Source organism: Epinephelus fuscoguttatus, linkage group LG2 (assembly GCF_011397635.1).
Source record: "Epinephelus fuscoguttatus linkage group LG2, E.fuscoguttatus.final_Chr_v1".
Lineage (NCBI taxonomy): Eukaryota > Metazoa > Chordata > Actinopteri > Perciformes > Serranidae > Epinephelus > Epinephelus fuscoguttatus.
In genome coordinates, this window is record NC_064753.1 from 18,596,565 (window position 1) to 18,608,580 (window position 12,016).

At 41.6% G+C, this 12,016-nt stretch overlaps 1 protein-coding gene across 1 annotated transcript in view; it reads right to left on the reverse strand.

Moving 5' to 3' along the window:
• The window catches only part of LOC125882539 (RNA polymerase II elongation factor ELL2-like), a 31,461-nt gene that overhangs the window by 6,130 nt on the left and 13,315 nt on the right, over positions 1-12,016 (reverse strand). The window contains exons 3-8 of the mRNA XM_049566291.1: positions 8,638-8,765; positions 7,299-7,462; positions 3,696-3,940; positions 1,801-1,925; positions 1,355-1,469; positions 584-1,067 (exon numbers count right to left, since the gene is read on the reverse strand). Coding sequence (XP_049422248.1) covers positions 584-1,067; positions 1,355-1,469; positions 1,801-1,925; positions 3,696-3,940; positions 7,299-7,462; positions 8,638-8,765 — 1,261 coding nt within the window. The remainder of the gene's footprint in view (positions 1-583; positions 1,068-1,354; positions 1,470-1,800; positions 1,926-3,695; positions 3,941-7,298; positions 7,463-8,637; positions 8,766-12,016) is intronic.

Below are 12,016 nucleotides of genomic sequence, written 5' to 3' on the forward strand. Positions count from 1 at the left end.
CGTGGGGCTTATACACTGTGCAGTGCCAGGTGGTGATGAGGAAAAGAGAAAAAAAAGGTGTGAAGATTTGTTGGAAGATAAATAAATAAATAAATGTTGGGAGATACGGTTGGCAGGTGTAGTTCAGTAAAAATAAAATAGTTCCATCATTAAACTGCTCAAAAGGTCTGTGGATTACCTTGAGTAACCAGGTCATGATTTCTGGAAGAAGACATTGCTGTTGAGTTTGTCAAATGTATTTTTTGGCACTTTGAACACCACAAGCTGAGTGCCATCTCGTTCCATTACATTTGAGAAAAGGCAAATATATCTCCAACACTCTGCAACTCACAGCAAAGCAATCTAGACTGATAAATAGCACTGCTATTGTTGAATTTGGGGTGATATGTCCAAACTTTCTCCGAGTCTGACTGTCACATGGAAGTCAAAATGGGGTAAGTTTATCTTGATATACAAAAATGTGGTTCTATCAACACTTCTCTTCATCAATGTGTTGGTTTCAAGTTGTGATCAAACATTATAAGAGAAATGCTTTCATCAGTCACAAGAGAAGTCTACGTAAAAAAAGAAAAACAGGTCTTACTGTCAAGTTTGTCTGGGTTCTGCTTGAGATCAGGACTCGTCTCCAACCACTCACTGCCCTTGTTATCTTTTATCCACTCCCGCTCCTTGTCTTTGTGCTTTTTAGATTTCTTCTTCCTGTGCTGGCTGCTGGTGTGCTGCTGGTACGAGCAGTCAGAGTCACCCTGCGGTGGCTGGTGGCTGCTTACTTTGGGTTCTTTCTCTCTGCTCTCTGAGACGCATGTGTCAGAGGTGTTAGACAGTTTGTGCATTAGAGGAAAGCCACTGTGGCCCCCTGGTAAGCCATTTTGGTTACCAGTGTGGTTACTTGTCCGTTGAAACTCAGTCTTTGTGTGGAAACTGGGGTTGAGGGTGGGAGCTGCAATGTCGTGCCCTTTACTGTTTAAGAGTCCGTTTACTGCGGGCTGCTGCTGCAACCTCTGGTCCACAAGTTTTTGTCTCTTAACAGCAAGACTGTCCATTGGGTCAGAAGGCATGGGACGTTTCTGGGAAAGGAAGACAGAAACCAACCTTTATATTTCTGTACAGAGCCATTAACAATCTGCAACAACACAGCTTGTCAATATGATGTCAAACTCTGACTGTCAGTCTACATAGAAAATATCATTTACAACCTTTTCTTTTATAGACTTCACCTGTCAGCTGTCATCTAAATCCAACAAGCCAAAGACAATATATAATACAAACTTATTTACACATAAGCATTGTTAAAAACAGATTGGTCACTTTCACATATGTTAAAATTGTACTGAAAAATATAACAGCTATTTACCAATGCAGCATTTTTGGCTGTACTGTGATGTAGTGTCGTATCGTCTGAGGTCTTCAGCATTGACACATTTGCTTGAAGATTCCTTGATTGGTGGCTGATGTGTGGCTGCAACTTCCTGTTAAACAGAAACAACAAGAGACTTTGCAGTTGAAGACAAAATATACCAAAATATTACCAATGTGGTATTTGCAGACATTCAGCAAGCAAAGTTTATGTGGATCTACAGGAGAACTAACAAAACTGAGCATGATAATGAAACAGATCACAGCGGGGAGCTGTGAGAAAAAACTGTGGCTGTAAAAAAGACATTTTTCATGTCCAATTAGTATTCTGTTGACAATCAAAAAAACAAAAAACACAGATCGAATCAAAGTGAAATGGGCTGTGTAATGAGAAACAGGTGTAATTATCAGTTTGCTGAGGTTTAGCTTGTGCCTGTGACTCACCTGGCCAGCAGCCTGCTGATGAGCTGTCTCTCCTCCTCGCTGTAGCCTGGCCAGTCTCTCTGCACATGCTTGTAGAAGTCGTCCCTCAGCAGGTAGCTGCTGTCTTTGGGATTCACTTTAGCCACCTAAAACACAATATAGCACAGGATGTTACTTTCACCCATTAAAGTCTTGAATGTCTGACTTTTATCACACCTGAGCACACAGCTCCAACGTATATTAAAGAAATCTGTAATCTTCTCTGAAATAATACACTCCACTGGAGTCACAAAAAATTAAAATCTGCTTGATGTTCGATTATGTAAAGTAATGTCCTGGGATTTATCAGCATCTAGAATTAAAATTCCAGTCATACACATAAACAAGAAAGAGAATACTTTTTTCCTAACAGGGAATGTATTGGGCTCCAGCTATTTGCTGTGTCTGTCTGCTGTTGGTGTACAGAGGGAAATTAGAGCTTCTTCCCTGAGAACAGCTGCCTGCTGTGAATGAAAACAACACCTCTTCATGCACGTGTGCTAACTTGGCATGACTTGGTTTGACACGGTGCATCAGCCCAGCGCGACAGGGATTTGTATCTCCATACCACAGGGATATCTGCTGAAAGATGTGTCTTTAACTGTTGAGCTGCATGTCTTGAGTCGATAATGTATAAAAGCAATACTCTGCCTGGTGCTGTTTACAATTGGTCTGTGCAATTGCATTTTAAACTGATGAAGTATCTGCTATGTTTGAAAACAGCAGCTGAAGCTATTTAAACATGCTGCTGTATCGTCACTTAATAATGATGAAGCCCATTCAATCATCATGTCAAGCTGCTTGGAGGCAGTGAGGCACACTTTGGCCCGACTCTGGAAGTTGTTAATTTTGAGCTCGAGTTATGGAAATGCATATCAACAGGGTATGGTTTGACTCTGTGTGGCCGAAAGAGCCAATAGAAAAGCCCTACATGAGAGCGGTGAGAGGTACCACCAAACACTGTCCCTAACTGGAGCCCTGAACGTGCTGAAAGTGGCACGTCCACATTCCTGAAAATCAAAACCCTTTTTCTGCCATTCTGTTCCCATCTGAGAGTCTCAGGCTTTAACCTCCTCTCTAATCTCGTCAGACTGACTTTCTCAGAGGACATCTGTCTTTCTGGGTCCTCCTGACAGAACGGCCCGCCCCTGTGCAAACACAATCTCTGCAGAGACAATTACAGCATCGACCTAATTACACACATGCACGGATACAAAAACCACATGCATGCACAGGCATCGACAAGCACAGGGGCAGTAAATACACACACATGCACACACACGCACACCAGTGCTGACAGTACAAACACACAAACATCATTTAGGAATAACAAAAAAATGTATACAGGAGACTCACATAAAGTAAATGTTTCTAAATTAGATCACAGGTTGAATTAAAGCACAGCTGGCCCCTGGTTTCTTTCAATATACAATTATGTATTTGCAAGCTGAAACGTAGATCTCTACTGTTCAGTCTGGGTCACATACATTTCAGAAACATGATATTAAACACTGCCAAGCGTATGGTTTTGTTGCTCTGCTGTTGAGTGGAAAGGGTTTATTAATGGTGTTAGGTGCATTTTACGATGTGACAATAGCTGGCTGCAATACTGTAGCATTTATATGCGTGATACTTGTAGGGAGTGTGTAAATGTATAGGCCAAATGTGTTTAGGCAAAAAACACACATGGCAATGTCCACAATGTTTTTCTTAGATGTGTTTAGGATTATACAAGTCATATAAATGTTTAAAACCTCTGTGTGCAAACCAATTATGCACACATGTAAGTGATTATGTATGTTTATATTATGTATGTGTACATGCGCACACACACACACACACACACACACACACACACACGCACTATTTCTGCATACCTCCTCCAGTATGGCACCCAGCTCGGCCTTGTCCTTGGGGCCTGCTCTTTCTCTTTCCAGCCACAGCAGCAGCTCCGGTTTCCTGTAGGGCTTGAGAGCTAGGAGGTGGATGATGCGCTCCCTCAAGGGCTTCTGGGTCGGTGTGGACATACCGCCGTTCCTCCGGTTGTTGGTGGTCTGCTTATGGAAGCTGCTGTCTGACGCAGACAGAGGAGCTGGCCTCTTTTGGTACTTCACACATTTACCTTATGACACAGAAGTAGATAAGGAGAACAAGATTCATGTCTAAGTGATACTCAGTCATACATTGGAATTCTTAAAGGAGCTGTATGTGACGTTCAGAACAATAATATAACAGCAAACCACTATTTTCTATGTAAAGATATAGTGGGGTAAAGGCATCCTGAGCAGAGAGTAAAGTCACGCTCCCTCTGTGTGTGTTGTAATCCAAGCTTTTCCTTTCTCTGTTGTGGCAGACTGTTCTATCACGTGCAGGTGAGTCCCTGTGAGTGTGTCCCACTAGATAGCAAATTGTTGCTTCTCTGCACTGTGCTCATACAGTGGTTACCGCTAAAATCAGGATGGCGTTGCTGTGGAAGCATAGCACCCACCCTCTAGTCCCCGCCAGGTAACAAGGTTAACTCTGCTGGCACTGTTGCCATTGTGAGCGCTGTTTAAGGAGTTAGCTAGTACTAGCTGCTGGATCAGACACCTCCATGTTGAGAACCATATGCAGACAATGTCGCCCCAGACTCTGAATCATACACTCCTTTTCCCACCAAAATTAGCATGTCTACGCAGGTTTTTAAATGCAGGAAAACCTGTTAAAATTAGGCGATAGACTCTTTTCTGATTGGCAGTAGACAAACATGCCTTTTATTTTGTTGCATTTTCTTTCTGGTGTGTTACATTCGACATCACAGACAGGCCAGAAAGTTAGTAAACAAAAGGAAGCACTATGGAGGCCTGTGAAAATGTTATGGTGGTTTCTTCTTTTTTGTACCTCTTTCTTATTTAGTCCCTCCTTTAAAGTTGGCGCTGACCAATTTGGCACAATGTGCGAGCGTTATTTGGACGGAGATAGACAGTATTTTTTGGCAGTTTGTCATTGCATCACGCAGGCAAAGGGGTTAAAATTAGTGCGTCCACCAGGGTGTCTTATTTCCATCACTGCCCATCAGAGCCGATGGAAGCTGGAGCTGATAAAAACCAGTGACTACTGCAAAGTTATTTGTCCCTTGAGTTAATGTCGATTGTAAAGCTTTCCCATTAAATACAAAAGCCAGATGTTAGTGGGTGTAAGTGGGTTTTTTTTTTTTGTCCAGCTGGAAAGAGGCTAGCCTATAGATGTGCTCTGAATGTTGCACATTACTCCTTTAAGTTGTATTTGTATCACATTTCCCCCAAAGTTTACACAATATAAGGAAATTTATTTTACATCTTTCTAAGGGGTGTTAGTATAAGTGTATTGGTGTATTGTGGTATGTGTCTTTTAGTATGTGTATTGTGGTATATGCTGATGATGTATGTGTTATGGTATATATACAGTGGTATGTAAATTATAGTGTGTGTATTGTGGTATATTTATTGCGGTATTTGTATTTCATTGTGCCTTCCATGTTTACAGTGTGTTGTGGTTTTATGATGTTTAAAACTGTTTATTGTAATAACACTGTAGGCCAACATGCAAAAGCCCAACTAGGGACGAGAGTTGAAAATTAGCAATGGCTATGCAAGTCTGTGCAACACATCAGTCTTATACCCTGTGTTGGAACTGTGTTAAATTGTATCGTACCTAGCAAATAAATAAAAATAACTTGTTGCCTTTAAATCGGTCTCAGTCACAAGAAATCTAATTTTAGGAATTCCCTGACATTTAGCGAGACTTAAGCTCATTGGAACTAATTTGTGAGCCTGGAGGAAGGAAGATCTGCAACAGGACCTCAGTGAAATGTACCATGCAAACATTAAAACAAAAGGCATTTCATACTTTTACATAGCAGAACAACAGCAAAAATGTGACAGACAAGGTTCAAGGCAGCCAGATTTTTAAAAACTCTCACCACCACTTCTACCTGTTTTGCTGGTTGACCAATGAGGCAACATGCGTTAAAATACCCTCTAGTAACCTTTATCTCTGGCTCCCATGTGCATGTTGGCCTGCAGCTTTGTCGCCAGATGTAAACCCCCCATTGATCATTGCTTACATCTCTGCTGCAGACAGACAGGGCAGTGAAAGCTATCTCTCTGTGCTAATCCCATTACAGGTTAATCTGTGCTTTGAAGGTCAGAGTGGGGCAGAGGTACAGGAAGGGAGGGCTTTTCTTTCAACCACAAAGTTATGTCCTGCCAAGTGATAATAATTTTAATCTACCAGCAGTCATTCATCCTGAAAAAAAAACAAATACACAGAAATATGTAATAATTATGTCATGTGTTATATATTATGGGATGCACGGGGTGTCAGATGCATGCTCCATAGGCTTTGACATGCCTGATAATATGCACTGTGTTCACGACTACCTCCTAGGGCTGAAATGGGAATGCAGACTGCAGTTATTAAATGTTTCCCTACAGGAATATATGTTGCTTAGTCACCTTCAACTTAAGGTCTGATGTTACACAATCCTCACAGTCTAAATTTGGTCTAAACCACCAAGAGCTCCAGCTTCCCAAGAGCTCCAGCACTGACACGGGGGTCTAAATCATGCCAAGAAGCAAAATTGCATAACAACGAAAAAGGTTGGAGAAAAAAAAAAGAAAAAGAAAGTCTCTTTTCATAACATGAATGTGTTGTAAAGTGTAATTGATGGTCAAGATCTGAGAAAATACACACACAAACTGCGTGTCTGTCAAAATTTAAACATTGGAGACCGCAGTATTGTTTGCAACAACAGTGAGACATTTCAGCACAAGCTTGCGGCACCACGCTGCAGGAGAATTAAGCTGTTGCTGAAGAAAATGAACTCGTTACAGCCCTGTGGAGATAATATTTCATCTTCCTAAGCCAAGTTTTAGAGATACACCCCCATCACTTCTTCCAAAGAAACTACACTCTTGAACAGAACAAACAAGAAGAACCTAGCTTTGAATCTTTGAATTGGCCTTCTACCTCTGAAATGATGGTTAAAGACAGATGCTGCTGACTTTGACCATCACCAAACTTTCATTTGGGCCAGCACTCTTCAAAGCCAGATGTGAGAGGAAAGACAGAATAGGACTTGACAACAAAGTCACAACCAAAAGCCAAAAAATGGTATAAAATAATAAACATAAGAGACAAGAGTTAGCTTTAAGTCTGCTCTGTATAACCTGAATTATGGCCAACACATCTGGTTTCATTACACATTAAAATAGGAAAATATCTGGTTTTCAGCTTAAAGCAATGAATATGGCAATATTTTTTTCATGTGAGGTAAATATTTCTATTACTTTTATTGGTGCTATTATATTTCTATTTTCTGTTTTTATATGCCATCACATTCAATTTGCTGTTCCCCCTCCAAGCTTTAAGCCGTTTGGTCTTTCGCCATGAAACTCTGCAGATGCATCATCCTCTGTCCCTCTTTTCTTGCTCCACAGAGACCTCTGGTCTATTCTTACTTGGATGTGTGGCTCCAGGTTTGATCTCAATGGCAGAGCGGCTCCAGCTGTCCTTCTCCACCTGAGACATCCTCTCACGGGTCATCTGGTAGGAGTCGTCGGTGGCACACACTGTGATCTTGTCCTGGATGACGCCTTGACCTTCCAGCTGTTCGCGGCCATCACTGCAAAACAAAAGCATAGGGCCATTGAAACCACTGGCTGTACAGTGAGCACTGTAAAGACACAGGCCTATAAGCTGTCTTATAGCAGCATACCAACATAGATGCCATGCGGCATAAAGTGGCTTTGTGGTGGGAGCTGGCTCAGACAGGTCTATGGTTACTGTATGTTATGTCAGACGCTAGATATAGCTCTGCAGCCTGCTACGTGTGAGAAAGCCAGATATCCTGGTTCAAAGCAGGATAGAGCCTGTGGAAAACCACCAGGATTAGTGTGGCTCCTGCCAGCACACTTGCAAAACAAAGTTCATCTTGGACAAAAGTTAAAAAGTTTAATACATGAACCTGGGCTGCATTAAGGCTGTAAATAAATCAAAGATTTACTGTGATGCCATTTTTTTTCACATTCATAAAACAGGAGCCTTTTCCCTGCTCCAATTTTAATTTTCACAACACAATTATTTACGTGACCACAGCTCATTTCTCCTCCTTATCCTCTAAATATCGAAACAAATGTAAGGGCGGAGAGAGCAGGATCTTGCCCTCATGCTGTTGCGCTGTTTGTCTTGGCTCCAGCAGCTGACTGGAGCCACAGCGAGTTTGAGCTCAGACCACAGTTAGCCATCTGGCAGCAGGAGGCAGCAACAGAGCAAAACCCTTAGTTTCCGAGCATATCCACTCCGTAAACAAGGCATCACAGGTCTCGGTAATGAGAGGGTCAGCCCAGAAATATACAGGAAATTACAACTGCCCCATCCTGTGTACAGCAAGCAGTGAGCTAACTGTTTCTCACGATGCCCTGAGACGAGGGCTCACAGAGAGCTGACTGCTGACCTATGAAGGGGACAAAAGGGTATCATCTGGGGTCACGTGAGCCACAACCACTCTATCACATCCAACAATTGCATCTAAAGTTGTTGCGACAGACAGATCTGGAACCTCAGCTAATTCAGGCACACTTCTTTTCTTGTTTAAACTACATATTTGCCTTTGCTGATCTATGTGAAAAAGAAAAAAAAGATTTCTGGGTGGTTTTCCCTGGAGCATAAGATGGAATTGTGAATCAGGAACAAAACGGTTTAGAGTGCAATTTTTAAAGAAAATAAAATAGTTTAATGCATTAATCCAAGGATGTTCAGTGTGCAGAGATATGAGGTTTCGGCTGATTGACTCTCTACCTTGAAACATATTGATGGATGCAGTCAAAGCTCGCTTGAGGTTGGTCTTTGCTGTCGCTGGATAGGTAGAAGGAGAAGACGCGAAGAGCAGAGGGTGACTCTGGTGTGGGAGCTGGGATCTTGATGTACTACAAAGAAAAACAGAGCACAGTCAGATTTGACTTAAACATACAGTCCAACAAACATAGGTGACTGGCATATAGACAAACAAATGACACAGAAAACAGTTCAGTCACTCATATGCCAGGTCTTCCTGTCTGTTTTTAAAAGGCTTTTGTCTTCATAAACAGGTTTGGAATACACTGTATGTAAGCACAAGCAAATATAATGGTTTTATTGTTTCACAGGCCTGATAACAGCTAGTTATTTTAACTTGTCAGTGTTTTCATAAGACCTCTTGAGTTCATGCATCTTTTGTTATCTTTCAAACTGTCAACTTTTTGTAGGGAAAAGAAATGATCTACTCAGCAGAATTTCAGAGACAAACTCTGCTGCCAAATGTGTTGCAGCCAAGAACACAGGGCCATCCAAACTTAGGGTTTTTTGCAATCAACATAAATCAGTAAAGTTTCTTTTTTCACAACTTAACAGCCCATTGCAAACACCAGGCTCTGACAAGTATACTTAAAACGGTCCTAAATAAATAGTTTACTCCAAAATGACACAGAAAGTCTGAAAGCCTGCTGCAAGAGGCTGCACTGTTGAACAGAACAAACACCATACTGACAATTAAGAGTCTTCTAGAGCCATACCAGTAGCAGGGCTAAAAATGTACACATAGGTGATAAAAAAGAAAGGGTTACATAGCTGTTGAAATTTAACTGATTTATCCTCTTGGGAGCACGAATGTACTTAACACATTTAAAGGGAAACTATTATACTCATTTTCAGGGTTAATACTTGTAATTTGGGTTTCTACTAGACACATGTTTATATGCGCTGACTTTATTTTTCTCATACTGTGTGCACTGAAACACCTGTATTCACCCTTTGTCTGAGACCCTCCCGAAAAAGCCTAGTCTGCTCTGATTGGTCAGAGTTTCTGGGTACTGCACATCTCACCATCTCTGCACTGCAATTGCAGCCTAAGGAGTGACTGTACTGGAGTATAGCAGCACTATCCATTGTGAAAAATTGCCAGTAAAATCTTCAAAAGCAAAATCTTCACCACCAAACATGCCTGAATGTCCGCTTGTGCCTGAATAAATTTGTATTCACTGTCAGTCTGAAGTGATCGGCTAGCACATATGTCTTTAAGTGAAACTTTAAAAAAAAAACAAAAAAAACCCTAGGCTGCTGTGATTGGTCAGAGTTTCTGGGTCCTCTGCATCTGCTCTCTCCAAGCCCCGAGGAATGGCACCAGGCTTCAAAGCCAATTTGACATAGTAGTCAAACATCCCATCACATGATGCCATAGAGCCAAAAAAGACTTTTTTCCATAGACTTACACGGTGAAAGAGACAACTGTAAATCAGTGGATTTTTTTTCTGGGAGTGTTGCAACCTCTGCAAAATGACAGGGATGTGATCCATTTGGTTGGATAACATTTAGAAAGTCTAGAAGAGCCACACACTTAAATCATTTTATCCCTATTCCGGTTAGCAGAGAGCTTAACCCGAAGTTAGCCACTGAAAGTCTCTGGTGCACTTGCTCTATGGGCCCCATCCCTGGAAATTTATACCTATTCAAAGTCGAACTCTTTTGGCTTCATATGCCACTGAGCAACTTTAATGGGAATGATCTAGGGCCCTCCTCCAATGCTGTATCCAGTTCTCATTATACATCCATGGTGCTCTCTGCGTCTCTGCACCACAAGTGCAGCCAGGGAAATGACTGTAACAAAGTATGGCGGCACTTTCTGTTGTGAGATATCACCAGTAAAAGCTTCTAAACCAAAATCTTCACAACCGGACATTTTTCAGCAGAAATATAATCACAAACCGGACAGATATTTACAACTTCAGCAACCAAGGTCATATGTTTTCCTGGTGTTAGCATGTAGCTATATGTAGCAGTGTACTTGCAACCAGGGAATGATTTTGTATGGAGGCACTTTCTCCCATTAAATATCACCAATAACAGTTTGTGAATACAATTGGACATGCTCCAGCAGGAATATGATCCGAAACTGGGGAGAAATTTACAACATAGGCAACCAAATTCACATGTTTTCCTGATGTTAGCATGTAGCTTCACTTAGCAGTATAGGTTACTTAATGTACACTTGCAGTAGCGTTCTGGAAGCAGGTGACCATGTCATAATCTGATGACATATGGCCAGTATAGACAATATACAAGCAAACACTTGAAACTGACTATTCGGAACCTTCTGAAACCTGAATGTTTCGTTCATAGGGATTACTTGGGTCACCTTTAACATGAACATCCACCTTTTTAATATTATGACAGAAAATAAGCAAAAGTATTAAAGGTCCCATTTGATCGGTGTTAGTAATACATTTATGAGATATCTTGCGTGCTGGTTTTATATTCTAGCCTGATAATGGCACAGTTTAAGTTTATTTACTTTATTAATCCCCCTGAGGGGAAAGTCAATGTTTTCACTCTTGCTTGTCAATTACACACAGGTCCGAAAGACACACACATGCACAAACAGGACCTATACATGCACAAAGTGGAGAGACGTCAGAGTGAGGGGCTGCCCTTGGTGAGGCACCCCGAGTGGTTGGGGCCTTCGGTGCCTTGCTCAAGGGCACCTCGGCAGTGCCCAGGAGGTGAACTGGCACCTCTCCAGCCACCAGTCCACGCTCCATATTACGGGGACTCGAACAGGCGACCCTCCGGTTCCCAACCCAAGTCCCTATGGACTGAGCTACTGCCGCCCCACAGCTCATAGAGTTTCCAGACACAAGAGGATTCATGATTTGGGGAGTATGGACGTGCTCTCTTTATTTTGGCAAACTGAGGTTCAGATTTAGAGGTTTCTTGAGTGGGAAGTTTGGTCTAATGCTAACACCACATGAAAGGTCAGGCTGTCACCAAAAACATTCATGTCCTGCTACTCAGGGAACTTGAATATCCACAGAAGAATTCATGATGTCATGTCATTTAAAAAGTATGATGCATAAAAAATAAAATCCTCCTATTGTTTGTTCATCAAAGACAGTACTGTCTGATAAATGCTTCTCCTCAGAGACTGGGAAAAGTGTATTGAATCCAGATGAAACACATCTGAGTCTTCCATCAGAGTACTGGAAGACAGTATATGCATGACCTGATCATCATCACTGGGGAAAATCTGGGAGATAACACAAACTTATGAACATGTAGTGCAGCTGTTTGACTACAAAGCACTTGGTTTACAACGGATGATTTGTGGATAAACAATCCAATTAAATTAAATATCATATATGTTTCT